This window comes from Pelophylax lessonae (genome assembly GCF_965119305.1).
Source record: "Pelophylax lessonae genome assembly, chromosome: 6".
In the NCBI taxonomy this organism is placed as follows: Eukaryota; Metazoa; Chordata; class Amphibia; order Anura; family Ranidae; genus Pelophylax; species Pelophylax lessonae.
In genome coordinates, this window is record NC_138773.1 from 30,539,377 (window position 1) to 30,555,790 (window position 16,414).

The window sequence follows — 16,414 nt, forward strand, 5'->3', positions numbered from 1 at the left end:
CAATTACCAGACTGAAGCCGTCACTCACCCTTTCCTCCAAGTAATTGAAGATAAGGTCTGTTATTTCTTGCGATGGCTCAAACCTAAATTTTTGATAATATGACGCATGCTCCTTTCCTTCAAACAGCTTTGTCGCCATTTTGGACTCAGATTATCACCTATAGTAATAAAAAAAAAGAAAAAAAAAATGTTTTATAAAAACACATACAGTATAAAAGGGACCTTCAGGGGTTGGTGGGGGTTGGGTCCTTTACAGATACACTGTCACTTTAACCAACATGGGCAAGATGAAACTGCCTCTTTAATGTGGACCTGTACCAAACTTCAACCATTCAGACTGAGAACAGGGCTGCTGATAGAAAATCGCAGGGCCCCATAGAAATTGCAGGGCCCCATAGAAATTGCAGGGCCCCATAGAAATTGCAGGGCTCCATAGAAATTGCAGGGCTCCATAGAAATTGCAGCGCTCCATAGAAATTGCAGGGCCCCATAGAAATTGCAGGGCCCCATAGAAATTGCAGAGCTCCATCTAAATCGCAGGGCCCCATAGAAAATGCAGGGCTCCATCTAAATTGCAGGGCCCCATAGAAATTGCAGGGCTCCATCTAAATCGCAGGGCCCCATAGAAATTGCAGGGCTCCATCTAAATTGCAGGGCCCCATAGAAATTGCAGGGCTCCATCTAAAATCGCAGGGCCCCATAGAAATTGCAGGGCTCCATCTAAATCGCAGGGCCCCATAGAAATCGCAGGGCCCCATAGAATTTGCAGGGCCCCATAGAAATTGCAGGGCCCCATAGAAATTGCAGGGCCCCATAGAAATTGCAGGGCTCCATCTAAATCGCAGGGCCTCATAAAAACTACTAGATAGGGGCCCCACCCCCAAGAAAATATTAAAAGCTATATTTCGCTACAAAATACAATAAAATCATTATTAGCAGACCCAAATACAACATAACTCACAGAATTTCTGCTAAATCTAAAAGATAAAACTGAGTTAATAAACAAAAATGAAGACGAGATAAAAATATATATATACAGGCTGGGCAGTTGGAGCTCCGGGATCAGAGAGACAGTGGGAGAGAAACAAAGTTACAGGGATAACAAACTTAGGAGCAGAGCTAACATTACAGCCAGTGCTGGGGGGGAGGGGGCCCGCACAGGGAGGGGGACTAGTGAGGGTCTCTTTCTCAGCAGCTAAAAGCTGGCAGCAGGGAGAGGGGGAGAGACAAGTTTTCAGCTGCTGGAGGAAGAGTTCTGCAATTGTCGTCCATCACTAATCCCCCTTCCTGTGTGCTGGGGCCCCCTACAAGAGGACCGGTGGTCCCCCCCTATCAGCGGCCCTGACTGAGAATATGATAAAAAAAAAGATGCATAAGCAGAAGTTACTGTGTAGAGAAGCAATCATTAGACTGCAAGTCATAGAAAGCAGAAGTTCTAAGCAAATCTCTTTTTGGCTCCACTCCCTAATGCTCCAGAGTCTCCCTATTGGTCAGTGAGGCTGTCCTTTACATTAGTAAAAAAGCCTGGGAGGAGCCACAGCCAAGCTAGACTTTTACAGACAAGGTGAGATTTGCATGCAATTTTAGCTGCCCGTATATCTATATCTATTGGTTATCTTGCCATGTGACTTCGGCTTATCTGTATTTCTTATCATCACTTTCTAGACTGAATTGCCCAGATTTATAGCAGCCTTACTATGAGAAGTGATGGATCTGAACTTTTAAAAATGAGGCTTTTAAAGTGGATCTTTACCCTCCCCACCCGTTTCCTAATATTCCGCTCCCCCCCCCCCCCTTATTCCTCTCTTACATTTAGAACTTTATTTTATATTTTTTGGGGAACACCATCTCCCCACCTTCTGTATTCTTGCCTAAGAGAGAATGATGTATGAAGGGCCCACAGGCCCCCTGGGATACCCGTAGGGCTGCTGTCAGAAACCACGGGGCCCCCATACAGACAGCCTGACACGGGGGCCCCATACAGACAGTCTGACACGGGGGCCCCATACAGGCAGCCTGACACGGGGCCCCCATACAGGCAGCCTGACACGGGGGGCCCCATACAGACAGCCTGACACGGGGGGCCCCCATACAGACGGCCTGACACGGGGGGCCCCATACAGACGGCCTGACACGGGGGGCCCCCATACAGACGGCCTGACACGGGGGCCCCATACAGGCAGCCTGACACGGGGGCCCCCATACAGACGGCCTGACACGGGGGGCCCCCATACAGACGGCCTGACACGGGGCCCCCATACAGGCAGCCTGACACGGGGCCCCCATACAGGCAGCCTGACACGGGGGGCCCCATACAGACAGCCTGACACGGGGGCCCCCATACAGACAGCCTGACACGGGGGGCCCCCATACAGACGGCCTGACACGGGGGGCCCCATACAGACGGCCTGACACGGGGGGCCCCATACAGACGGCCTGACACGGGGGGCCCCATACAGACGGCCTGACACGGGGGGCCCCATACAGACAGCCTGACACGGGGCCCCATACAGACAGCCTGACACGGGGCCCCATACAGACAGCCTGACACGGGGCCCCATACAGACAGCCTGACACGGGGCCCCATACAGACAGCCTGACACGGGGGCCCCATACAGACAGCCTGACACGGGGGCCCCATACAGACAGCCTGACACGGGGGCCCCATACAGACAGCCTGACACGGGGGCCCCATACAGACAGCCTGACACGGGGCCCCATACAGACAGCCTGACACGGTGCCCCTTACAGACAGCCTGACACAGGGCCCCATACAGACAGCCGGACACGGGGGCCCCATACAGACAGCCGGACACGGGGGCCCCATACAGACAGCCTGACACGGGGGCCCTTACAGACAGCCTGACACGGTGCCCCTTACAGACAGCCTGACACGGGGGCCCCATACAGACAGCCTGACACGGTGCCCCATACAGACAGCCTGACACGGGGGCCCCATACAGACAGCCTGACACGGTGCCCCATACAGACAGCCTGACACGGGGGCCCCATACAGACACCCTGACACGGGGGCCCCATACAGACACCCTGACACGGGGGCCCCATACAGACAGCCTGACACGGGGGCCCCATACAGACAGCCTGACAAGGGGCCCCATACAGACAGCCTGACACGGGGGCCCCATACAGACAGCCTGACACGGGGGCCCCATACAGACAGCCTGACACGGGGGCCCATACAGACAGCCTGACACGGGGGCCCCATACAGACAGCCTGACACGGGGGCCCCATACAGACAGCCTGACACGGGGGCCCCATACAGACAGCCTGACACGGGGGCCCCATACAGACAGCCTGACACGGGGGCCCCATACAGACAGCCTGACACGGGGGCCCCATACAGACAGCCTGACACGGGGTCCCATACAGACAGCCTGACACGGGGTCCCATACAGACAGCCTGACACGGGGTCCCATATAGACAGCCTGACACGGGGTCCCATACAGACAGCCTGACACGGGGTCCCATACAGACTGCCTGACACGGGGGCCCCATACAGACAGCCTGACACGGGGTCCCATACAGACAGCCTGACACGGGGTCCCATACAGACAGCCTGACACGGGGTCCCATACAGACAGCCTGACACGGGGTCCCATACAGACAGCCTGACACGGGGTCCCATACAGACTGCCTGACACGGGGCCCCATACAGCCAATACTTCAGTTATGAATGAAAACATTGAGTGATCAATACCCAACATTCATTGTGTTTAAAGGATGTGGCTGGTAAATATAAGATATTTACCGAAAGCTTCCCCCACTCTCCAACCTGAAGGATCCTATTGTGTGCTTGCAGCAGCCAGCAAGAAGAAGAGGAGGAGGGAAGCCAGCAACACTGCTGGAGTGGGGGGGGGGGGGGGGGCACATAAAAGGTCCTGGGCAGCAGGGGGAAACGTATGGTGCACAGGGAGTGTGATCGGTGTAGAGGGAGGCTAATTACTGGAAGTCCTATGTATGGGTCTCTCTGCAGCAGCTGAAAGCCAACGGGAGGGAGAAGAGAAGAAGCCAGCAATCAGCTGCTGCAGAGGGAGCCATACAGGGGATGGTTTCCACTAATTTCCCTCCTACCACACCAGTCACTCTCCCTTCCCACATCCAAACCACCCTGCTGCCTGGGCCCCCATGCTTGCTCGGGCCCTTTACAGGAGGACTGGTGGTACCCCCTTATCTATGGCCCTGGATAACCATGTCACACATACTAGAAGGGCGCAGGGTATTCTACTGCACATATGCCGCATCATCAGGGGGCCGATTGTCTCTTCCTCTTGCAGACAGCCCCCTGATGACACACTACAATGCATGTGCATCATCAGGGTCCTGGCCTCCTGATGACATCATAGAAGATGGCGGTACAGGACCCAGTGTGCTGCAGCGGTTCATTAGATACCTACAGATCTCCACTGGATTGGTGTGCGGTAGGTGGGAATTGGTGGTGGGTAGTAAAACACATCACCTAGATTTCCTCCCCAGCCTGACTGTCCTTGGCTCGCCCCTTTCTTTCATTGGATTTCAGTTCTTTCAATCATGGACGGTCAGCCTCATATGTGGGTGTTACCCAGGGTGGTCTGCATGCAAATACAGCCTGCCTAGGAACCCCCACTCCTCCCTCCTCTATCGAGGCATTTGTATATTCACATACCTCCTCCTAGGAGCCTGCACACTGCTTTATTTAACCACTTCAGCTCCAGAAGGTTTTACCCCCTTAATGACCAGGCCATATTTTGCGATTCGTCACTACCGTACTTTAACGAAAAATCGTGCGACGCTGTACCCAAATAAATTCGATGTCCTTTTTTCCCCCCACATATAGAGCTTTCTTTTGGTGGTATTTGATCACCTCTGCGGTTTTTAAATTTTGCTCTATAAACAAAAAAAGAGCGACAATTTCGAAAAAAAAAAAAAAAAAACTGCCATATTTTTTACTTTCTGCTATAAAACATTCCCAATAAAATTCTTTTTAAAAAATCTAAATTTTTTGATCAGTTTAGGCCGATTTGTCTTCTGCTACATATTTTTGTAAAAAAAAAATCCCAAAAAGCGTATATTAATTAGTTTGCGCAAAATGTATTGCGTTTACAAACTACGTGATAGATTTTTGGAATTTTTTATTTTTTTTGTTTTTATTCGTAATGGCGGCGATCAGCCTTCTTTAGCGGGACTGCGACATTGCGGCGGACAGATCGGGCCCCTGACATTTGACACTTTTTGGGTACCAGTGACATTACTACAGTAATCAGTGCTAAATATTATGTACTGTATTACTGTATTACTGTAATAATGACACTGGCAAGGAAGGGGTTGATAGTGGGGGTGATCAAAGGGGTTAATGTGTGCCTAAATGTGCTTGCTGACTGTGGGGGGGGAGGGGTTCTGTGACAGGCACAGAGCGATTGGGGTTGTAGTTTAGCTGAAACAGCTGATCTCTCCCTGCCTGTGTGACAGAAGATCCACCTGCTTTGTTTACATAAGCAGGCGGGTCTTCTGTCAGTTTCTCTGATGATCGTGGGAGGCCGGTGGCAATCGCCTCCACTCCTCCTGCAGCCCGCCTCCTGCTGTTTTTAAACCTCTTGCACAAAATCATGTAGTACTATGTGATTTTGTGCAGCTGAACTGCCCTGCCACAGTTAGGGCTCTTTCACACTTGTAGTCCTTTAAACGGACTCCACTTTTCTCAGCGGGGGATCGATCCGCCGATCCCCCGCTGAGCAAGAGGATGACAGCTGTTCTCTGCGCTGTGTGTGGAGACACAGCTGTCAGTTCCCCATGCATCTCTATGGGGGAAATCGGATGGGAAAGGACCGTCGGTCCGTTCTCATCCGATCCGCTCCGCTGGACAGATGAAAAATAGGGTTTCCATCCGTCCAGATCTGATGGATTGGATCGGGTCGGATGTCAGCGGACATGTCTCCGCTGACATCCGATGCCCCATAGGAATGCATGGGGGACCGTTCAGATCCTCCAAAAAAATAACGAAAAGGCGGATCTGAACGGTCCGCATGTGTGAAAGGGGCCTAATACTACGGTGGGCGGTCGGCAAGAGTTTAAGGGTCCTTTCACACGGCCGCTCCGTGTGTCCGCAAATCATCCCATCCGTTTGCGGATGATTTTCGGACATAATGTAATTGAATGGCACTGCGGGTGTCAGCGGAATACCATCCACTGACACCCGATTTTCCTCCTTTCAGTTCTGTTCCGTTTTTACGAATGGAACAGAACCCCATTTTTTCTTCCGTGTAAAAAACGGAAAGGAAGGAAAATCGGATGTCAGCGTTATCATCCGCTGACATCCGCAGTGCCATATACTTACATTATGTCCGCATATCATCCGCAAACGGATGGGATGATATGCGGGCACACGGAGCGGATGACAGAAATGTCATCCGCTCCGTGGAAAAAAAAAAAAAAAAGTCCCGCAGCGGAGAATAAATCCGGAGCGGCCGTGTGAAAGGAGCCTTAGACTGAGGGCTCTTGAGAGGACTCTGCCAGCCCTTTCCACCAGCCATAATCTGCCTTCATTGCATTTACAAGCACAGAGATCCATCTAAAATAATATGGAATGAAAACTGAAAGGTTTTATTTATACATTTTATTATCAAGTGAGGGGGGGGGGGGGGGGGTAAAAAAGGCAAAAAAAAAAGTTAATTAAACTTCAGCCCATCAGCAAAATTATATTAGGGAAAGGCGACACCCTTGCTGAAGCTCAGCAGTGCCGGCCATGAAAATGACTGCAGTGACATAAATGGTGAATGTCAGCAAAAGAATACAAACCTGCATGTTTTCTGATAGATTTTTTACTCTATGCTATAATTTAAAAATAAACAAAGTAACATTTTGGCAATAAAGTCTAGAACAATGTAACTTTATTTTCACAGTTCTACATATCAGACCTGATAGAGGGGAATCTTGTGAAGGTTGGATTTCAATCTGGATTACTTTAATGGTTCTCTCCATATAAAAGTGATAATTTAGTCATAGAAGGAACCTGGCCAGCGGAGTCATGCACCGAGAGGGAGACCTGGGAATTCAGCACAGGGATGGTGGGAACCCCTCATAATGGGCACAGCGGGTGTACAGACCCAGGAACTCAGCACATGGATGGTGGAAACCCCTCATAATGGGCACAGCAGGTGTACAGACCCGGGAACTCAGCACAGGGATGGTGGGAACCCCTCATAATGGGCACAGCAGGTGTACAGACCCAGGAACTCAGCACAGGGATGGTGGGAACCCCTCATAATGGGCACAGTGGGTGTACAGACCCGGGAACTCAGCACAGGGATGGTGGGACCCCCTCATAATGGGCACAGCAGGTGTACAGACCTGGGAACTCAGCACAGGGATGGTGGGACCCCCTCATAATGGGCACAGCAGGTGTACAGACCCGGGAACTCAGCACAGGGATGGTGGGAACTCCTCATAATGAGCACAGCAGGTGTACAGACCCAGGAACTCAGCACAGGGATGGTGAGAACTCCTCATAATGGGCACAGCGGGTGTACAGACCCGGGAACTCAGCACAGGGATGGTGGGACCCCCTCATAATGGGCACAGCGGGTGTACAGACCCGGGAACTCAGCCCAGGGATGGTGGGACCCCCTCATAATGGGCACAGCGGGTGTACAGACCCAGGAACTCAGCACAGGGATGGTGGGAACCCCTCATAATGGGCACAGCGGGTGTACAGACCCGGGAACTCAGCACAGGGATGGTGGGACCCCCTCATAATGGGCACAGCGGGTGTACAGACCCAGGAACTCAGCACAGGGATGGTGGGAACCCCTCATAATGGGCACAGCAGATGTACAGACCCAGGAACTCAGCACAGGGATGGTGGGAACCCCTCATAATGGGCACAGCGGGTGTACAGACCCGGGAACTCAGCCCAGGGATGGTGAGAACCCCTCATAATGGACATAGCAGGTGTACAGACCCGGTAACTCAGCACAGGGATGGTGAGAACCCCTCATAATGGGCACAGCAGGTGTACAGACCCAGGAACTCAGCACAGGGATGGTGGGAACCCCTCATAATGGGCACAGCAGGTGTACAGACCCGGGAACTCAGCACAGGGATGGTGGGAACCCCTAAAATGGGCCATACTTCCTGACCCACGGACAACACAACACCGCACATGAGTTTAAATTAGGGATCGACCGATTATCAGCAAAGTCAATATATCGGGGGCCGATATGCACTTTCCCCGATATATCAGAATCGGCCCTTGAGGTTACCGATGTTGCCTATATTCCAAGAAAGTGCTGTACTGAACAGACTTTAAAAGTAGATTAGAACCTCTTCACCAGATACATTTTTAAATCCTCTCCCACTCCATCCAGAACTAGAAGTACAGAAAATACTGAAAAAAGGTTCTCGGCTCACTTATACATTTATAAAAATTAGAACTGAGAACTGGAGAAATGAATGTGAACTTACCCCAGCGTATTCACTCGCCGCCTCTGCCTACGGTACAATAAATACTTATTAAGTCTTGATGCTGGCGTACCTCTGCCCTTCTCCCACCTATAGAAGTTTGGTGAACTTTGGACCAGGCTGGCACAGAGTTAATGAGAGACCTGGCACTGCCTTCTCCAAACACCGTTATCACTTATCGCAGAGCGCTGACCTGAACCCATTAATGTACAATTATTATTCTTAATTAATCGTTTAGCACCACCGCCCCATCATACTGAGCCCCTCACCCCTTCCCTGCCTACATCAATGCACAGCATACATACACAGCACAGGGTGAGATCCAGGAACCCAGATATGGACTCATCCAATTCTCTATGGGGGATAGAAGACAGGAAACACACTGCTGGAAATAAAGAGAGAGAATAATACAATGTAACAACAAAGAATTCTATCCATCTGAAAAGAGACTAGACTGGATACATTGTGTGTAATGAATGCAGACGCAGGATCTCTGCATTGTTCTCCCCCCGCAGTCTGCACTTGGTATGATCTGCATATAATGTGACGAAGGCAGCAGCAGTGCAATGGCGGAGTGGAGGGAAAGGTGGTGTCAGAGGATGTCCTCAATTGACTCATGATTAGACTGGAAACACAGGCGACCGATGAGTAATAACGGCGCAGTCTGCAATTTACTTAATTTTTTTTTAACACATTTTTGTGTTCATCCCCAGCATGTTTAACCACTTTACCACCGGAGGATTTTGCTGTCTTACGTCCAGGCCACTTTTTGCGATTCGGCACTGTGCAACTTTAACTGACAATTGCGCAGTCATGCAACGCCGTACCCAAACAAAATTTACGTCCTTTTTTTCCCCACAAACAGAGCTTTCTTTTGGTGGTATTTGATTACCCCTGCGATTTTCATTTTTTGCAAAATTAATAAAAAAATGCGACAATTTTGAAAAAATAACAATATTTTTCTACTTTGACAGTTAAAAAATATCCAATATATTCAATTTTTGTCATATATTTAGGCCAAAATGTATTTAGCTACATGTCTTTGACAAAAAAAATCCTCAATGAGCGTATTTTTAACCGCTTTAAGACCAGAAGATTTTACCCCCTTCCTGACCAGGCCATATTTTGCGATTCGGCACTTTGTTACTTTAACAGACAATTGCACGGTCGTGTGATGCTGTATCCAAATTATTATTTATGTCCTTTTTTTCCCCACAAACAGAGCTTTCTTTTGGGGGTATTTGATCACCTGTGCGATTTTTTTACTTTTTGCGCTATAAACAAAAAAAGAGAGTCAATTTTGAAAAAAGAACAATATTTTTCACATTTTTTTATATGAAATTCCCCCAAATAAATGTAAAAATCAAATTTTTTTAACATTTCAGGCCAATTTGTTTTCTGCTACATATTTTTGGTTAAAAAATAAATAAATCGCAATAATCGTATTTTGATTGGTTTGTGCAAAAGTTATTGCGTCCACTAACTACAGGAAAGATTTGTCATTTTTATTGTTTTTGTTTTTCTTTACTAGTAATGGCGGTGATCAGCTATTTTTTTTTTTTTTGCGGGACTGCGACTTTGCGGCAGACAGATCGGACCCCTAACTGACATTTTTGACGTTTTTGGGGGTACCAACGACATTACTACAGTAATCAGTGCTAAAAATATGCTCTGTTACTGTAATAATGCTATTGGCAGGGAAGGGGTTAACCCTGTGGGTGATCAAGGGGTTAAATTTGAGCCTAGGGGAGTGATTCTAACTGTGGGGAGGGGGGGCGTGACTTCTGAAATTATCATAGAGACCTGTGTTCCTATATAGAAGGATCACATGGGCCCTATGACCATTTCGGGGAGAAGAACGGTCGGCTGTGTTTACCTTTAAACACTTCCCGACCACCACCTACCTATTTACTGCGGCAGTGCGGCTCTCCTGTGCAAACCAACGTAGACCTACGTCGGTGGTGCGCGGGAAGGTAGAGGGCGATGCACAGGAGAGCCGCACTGCCGCAGTAAATAGGCAGGTGGTGGTCGGGAAGTGTTTAAAGGTGTAGTCCACCTTTTGCAAACACGTAATTAATTCACTTACTTTAACCACTTCTGGACCGGGCCTTTTTCTGACACTTGTTGTTTACAAGCAGGGATGGGCTCGGGCGTGTTTGACTTCGTACGTGCCCGATCCTGCCAGGAAGCCGACACTGCACTCCGCTAATCACAGGCAGTGAGACATTTTCCAATCCACAGCTGCACAGATCAGGAAATGTCTCACTGCCTGTGATTAGTGGAGTGCAGTGTCTGCTTCCTGGCAGGATCGGGCACGTACGAAGTCAAACACGCCCAAGCTCATCTCTATTTACAAGTTAAAATAATTTTCTTTTGGCAGAAAATTACTTAGAACCCCCAAACATTATATATATATATATATAATTTTTTTTTTTTTAGCAGAGACCCTAGAGAATAAAATGGAGATCTTTGCAATAGTTTTTTATCACACCGTATTTGTGCAGTGATCTTACAAATGCATTTTTTGGGGAGAAAATACACTTTTTTGAGTTAAAAAATAAGAAAAGAGTAGAGTTCGCCCAATTTTTTTCTATAATGTGAAAGATAATGTTATGCCAAGTAAATAGATACCCAATATGTCATGCTTAAAAATTGCGCACGCTCGTGGAATGGCGACAAAAAAATCCCCATAGGCGACCCTTTAAAAATATATACAGGTAACCAGTTTAGAGTTACAGAGGAGGTCTTGTGTTGATCACCGTTTACATATATGGGCACGACTTACGTATTAGTTTTCTTCTGCGCGCGGGATCTAATGGGGACAGAGCGCTTTATTTATTTATTTATTTATTTATTTTATTTTATCTTTTATTTTTACACTGTCCTTTTAAAAAAAGTATTTTGATCACTTTTATTCCTATTACAAGGAATGTAAACATCCCTTGTAATAGAAATAAGCAGGACAGGATGTCTTGAATGTGAGATCTGTGGTCAAAAAGACCTCAAATCTCACATCTACACTAAAAAAGAAGAAACATTTTTTTTTTCATGATAAAAAAAATGGGCTTTTTAAAACCATTGCTAGGACGTCATATGACGTCGCTCCAGTCCTCCAAGGCCATAGAGTCGAGTGAGGGCCATCTTGCCCTCACTCGACTTCCTGCCTGAGAGGACAGCGGACCGGATCGTTTTCCCTGCTACCAACGGCTCCGGTAAGCGGGGAAAACAGCCAGGAAGCGGCGGGGGGGGGGGGGGGGGGCACCTCTCCCATCACCCATAAGGGTGATCCCACGGCAAATCCACCACTAGGACCATCCTTATTTTAAAGCAGACTGTTTGAAAAAATACCGGGGTTTTGGCAGTTTTTTGCTGTCATAACCCCAGTATTTAATGTCAAAGTACCGACGTAAATACACGGTGGGCGGTCCGTAAGTGGTTAATAAAATAAAAAACAATTTGTGTTTCTTGCATTTTTTTGCATTAAAGCCTGCAGAGCATTGCAACCAAGTTTAGCGCATGCCATGTTTACATACAAGCCTCAGGCCAGTAGAAGTTTGTGGTATGGGGCTGGTGGAAATAGAGGATGGACTACAAGACATCATCACAGCTGTACCAGCATGATCGGAGTACCTCTGCATTGGTGGCAAATTGGACTTGTAATCTTCCCATGCACAGATCCCCGTGAATAGATGAAGTGGCTGTGCAGGTATCCACACCCACCCAAAATTTAAACAGAAACAGGATGCTGTAAGACAGAGATCCTCAAACGACGACCCTCCAGCTGTTGCAGAACTACACATCCCATGAGGCATTGTAAAACTCTGGCATTCACAGACATGACTATGCATCAGAGGGGTACCTAGGGTCTCCAGCACCTTGTTGTCCCAGTATAGAGCTCTCTAGTGGGCAAACATTGTGCCAGGTGTGAACAGCAAGAGAGGGGAGGGGGTTTGACAGGGGGGGGGGTTTGACAGAGAGAGAGGGAGGGGGTTGACAGAGGGGGTGACAGCAAGAGACGGGATTTGACAGAGAGAGAGGGGGGTTTAACAGAGAAAGAGAGAAAGAGAGAGGGGGTTGACAGAAAGAGAGAGAGAGGGGGGTTTGAGAGATAGATAGAGAGAGAGAGAGAGGGGGGGGGGTTGAGAGAGAGAGGGGTGACAGAGAGGGGGGGAGAGAGAGAGGGGGGGTGACAGAGAAAGAGAGATAGGTGACAGAGAGAGAGGGGGTGGCAGAGAGAGAGAGAGAGAGAGAGAGGGGGGGGGTGAAACAGAGAGAGAGAGGGGGTGACAGAGAGAGAGGGGGTGACAGAGAGAGAGGGGGGAGAGTGAGAGAGAGGGGGTGACAGAGAGAGGAGAGAGGGGTTGACAAAGAGAGAGAGGGTTGACAGAGAGAGAGAGGAGAGAGAGGGGGGTGACAGAGAGAGAGGAGGGGGTGACAGAGAGAGGGGGTGACAGAGAGAGGGGGGGGGCAGAGATAGAGAGAGAGAGAGGAGTGACAGAGAAAGAGAGAGGGGGATGACAGAGAGAGATAGAGAGAGAGAGAGGGGTGACAGAAAGACAGAGATAGGGGTGGCATAGAGAGAGAGAGGGGGTTGACAGAGGGAGAGGGGGTGACAGAGAGAGAGGGGGTGACAGAGAGAGAGAGAAGGGGGTGACAGAGAGAAAGAGAAGGGTGACAGAGAGAGATAGGGGGTGACAGAGATAGGGGGTTGACAGAGAGAGGGGGGTGACAGAGAGAGGGGGTGACATAGAAAAAGGGGGGGGGTGTCAGAGAGAAAGGGGGGTTGAGAGAGGGGGTGACGGGGGTGATAGAGAAAGGGGGTGACAGAGAGAGAGGGGGGAGTGACAGAGCGAGAGGGGGATGACAGAGAGAGAAGGGGGGGGTGACAAAGAGAGGGGGTGGCAGAGAGAGAGAAAGAGAGAGAGAGAGAAAGAGAGAGAGGGAGGTGACGGAGAGAGAGAGCGAGAGAGAGAGAGCGAGAGAGGGGGTGACAGAGAGAGTGGTGACAGAGAGAGAGAGTGGTGTCAAAGAGAGAGGGGTGACAGAGAAAGAGAGAGAGAGGGGGATGACAGAGAAATAGGTGGTTGACAGAGAGAGGGGGTGACAGAGAGAGAGGGGGGCAGAGAGAGAGGGGGTGACAGAGAAAGAGAGAGAGGCGGTAGCAGAGAAAGAGAGAGAGGGTGACAGAGAGAAGGGGGGTGACAGAGAGAGGGTGGAGTGAAAGAGAGAGGTGGGGTGACAGAAAGAGAGGGGGGTGACAGAGAGAGAGAGGGGGCAACAGAGAGAGAGAGAGAGAGGGGGTGACAGAGAGAGGGGGGTGACAGACTAAGGAGGGTGACAGAAAGGGGGCGGGGTGACAGAGAGAGGGGGGTGGCAGAGAGAGGGGGTGTCAGAGAGAGGGGGTGTCAGAGAGGGGGGTGACAGAGAGACGGGGGTGGCAGAGAGAGAGGGAGGTGACAGAGAGAGAGAGCGAGAGAGGGGGTGACAGAGAGAGAGAGCGAGAGAGGGGTGACAGAGAGAGAGAGAGGGGGTGACAGAGAGAGAGAGAGAGAGAGAGAGGGGGTGACAAAGAGAGGGGGGTGACAGAGAGAGGGGGGGTGAGGGAGAGAGAGAGGGGGTGACAGAGAGAGGGAGAGAGAGAGAGGGGGTGACAGAGAGAGGGAGAGAGAGACACACAGAGAGAGGGTGACAGAGAGAGAGGGGGTGACAGAGAGAGCAAGAGAAGGGGGTGACAGAGAGAGAGGGGCGGTGAAAGAGAGAGAGGGGGTGACAGAGAGAGAGAGAGAGGTGACAGAGAGAGAAATAGAGAGGGGGTGACAGAGAGAGAGAGAGGGGGGGGGGGTGACAGAGAGAGAGAGGGGAGGTGACAGAGCGTGAGAGAGAAAGAGAGAGGGGGTGACAGAGAGAGGGGGTGACAGAGAGAGAGGGGGGAGGTGACAGAGAGAGAGGGGGCTGACAGAGAGAGAAAGAGAGAGAGAGAGGGGGTGACAGAGAGAGGAGAGAGGGGTTGACAAAGAGAGAGAGGGTTGACAGAGAGAGAGAGGAGAGAGAGGGGGTGACAGAGAGAGAGGAGGGGGTGACAGAGAGACTGGGTGACAGAGAGAGGGGGGGCAGAGATAGAGAGAGAGAGAGGAGTGACAGAGAAAGAGAGAGGGGGATGACAGAGAGAGAGAGGGGTGACAGAAAGACAGAGATAGGGGTGGCATAGAGAGAGAGAGGGGGTTGACAGAGGGAGAGGGGGTGACAGAGAGAGAGAGAAGGGGGTGACAGAGAGAGAGAGAAGGGTGACAGAGAGAGATAGGGGGTGACAGAGAGAGGGGGGTGACAGAGAGAGGGGGTGACATAGAAAAAGGGGGGGGTGTCAGAGAGAAAGGGGGGTTGAGAGAGGGAGAGAGGGGGTGACGGGGGTGATAGAGAAAGGGGGTGACAGAGAGAGAGGGGGGAGTGACAGAGCGAGAGGGGGATGACAGAGAGAGAGAGAGAAGGGGGTGACAAAGAGAGGGGGTGGCAGAGAGAGAGAAAGAGAGAGAGAGAGAAAGAGAGAGAGAGAGGGAGGTGACGGAGAGAGAGAGAGAGAGAGAGAGAGCGAGAGAGGGGGTGACAGAGAGAGTGGTGACAGAGAGAGAGAGTGGTGTCAAAGAGAGAGGGGTGACAGAGAAAGAGAGAGAGAGGGGGATGACAGAGAAATAGGTGGTTGACAGAGAGAGGGGGTGACAGAGAGAGAGGGGGGCAGAGAGAGAGGGGGTGACAGAGAAAGCGAGAGAGGCGGTAGCAGAGAAAGAGAGAGAGGGTGACAGAGAGAAGGGGGGTGACAGAGAGAGGGTGGAGTGAAAGAGAGAGGTGGGGTGACAGAAAGAGAGGGGGGTGACAGAGAGAGAGAGGGGGCAACAGAGAGAGAGAGAGAGAGAGGGGGTGACAGAGAGAGGGGGGTGACAGACTAAGGAGGGTGACAGAAAGGGGGCGGGGTGACAGAGAGAGGGGGGTGGCAGAGAGAGGGGGTGTCAGAGAGGGGGGTGACAGAGAGAGAGGGGGGCAGAGAGAGAGGGGGTGACAGAGAAAGAGAGAGAGGCGGTAGCAGAGAAAGAGAGAGAGGGTGACAGAGAGAAGGGGGTGACAGAGAGAGGGTGGAGTGAAAGAGAGAGGTGGGGTGACAGAAAGAGAGGGGGGTGACAGAGATAGAGAGGGGGCAACAGAGAGAGAGAGAGAGAGAGAGAGAGGGGGTGACAGAGAGAGGGGGGTGACAGACTAAGGAGGGTGACAGAAAGGGGGCGGGGTGACAGAGAGAGGGGGGTGGCAGAGAGAGGGGGTGTCAGAGAGAGGGGGTGTCAGAGAGGGGGGTGACAGAGAGACGGGGGTGGCAGAGAGAGAGGGAGGTGACAGAGAGAGAGAGAGCGAGAGAGGGGGTGACAGAGAGAGAGAGCGAGAGAGGGGTGACAGAGAGAGAGAGAGGGGGTGACAGAGAGAGAGAGAGAGAGAGGGGGTGACAAAGAGAGGGGGGTGACAGAGAGAGGGGGGGTGAGGGAGAGAGAGAGGGGGTGACAGAGAGAGGGAGAGAGAGAGAGGGGGTGACAGAGAGAGGGAGAGAGAGACACACAGAGAGAGGGTGACAGAGAGAGAGGGGGTGACAGAGAGAGCAAGAGAAGGGGGTGACAGAGAGAGAGGGGCGGTGAAAGAGAGAGAGGGGGTGACAGAGAGAGAGAGAGAGGTGACAGAGAGAGAAATAGAGAGGGGGTGACAGAGAGAGAGAGAGGGGGGGTGACAGAGAGAGAGAGGGGAGGTGACAGAGCGTGAGAGAGAAAGAGAGAGGGGGTGACAGAGAGAGAGGGGGGAGGTGACAGAGAGAGAGGGGGCTGACAGAGAGAGAAAGGGGTGACAGAGAGAGGAGAGAGGGGTTGACAAAGAGAGAGAGGGTTGACAGAGAGAGAGAGGAGAGAGAGGGGGTGACAGAGAGAGAGAGG

General features: G+C 50.8%; 1 protein-coding gene across 1 annotated transcript in view; it reads right to left on the bottom strand.

Moving 5' to 3' along the window:
* Positions 1-8,787, bottom strand: part of LOC309557565 (putative methyltransferase) — a 97,278-nt gene extending 88,491 nt beyond the window's left edge. The window contains exons 1-2 of the mRNA XM_082260352.1: positions 8,764-8,787; positions 29-158 (exon numbers count right to left, since the gene is read on the bottom strand). Of these exons, the coding sequence (XP_082116478.1) occupies positions 29-139 (111 nt within the window). The 5' untranslated portion in view covers positions 140-158; positions 8,764-8,787. The remainder of the gene's footprint in view (positions 1-28; positions 159-8,763) is intronic.
* Positions 8,788-16,414: the final 7,627 nt, after the last annotated feature.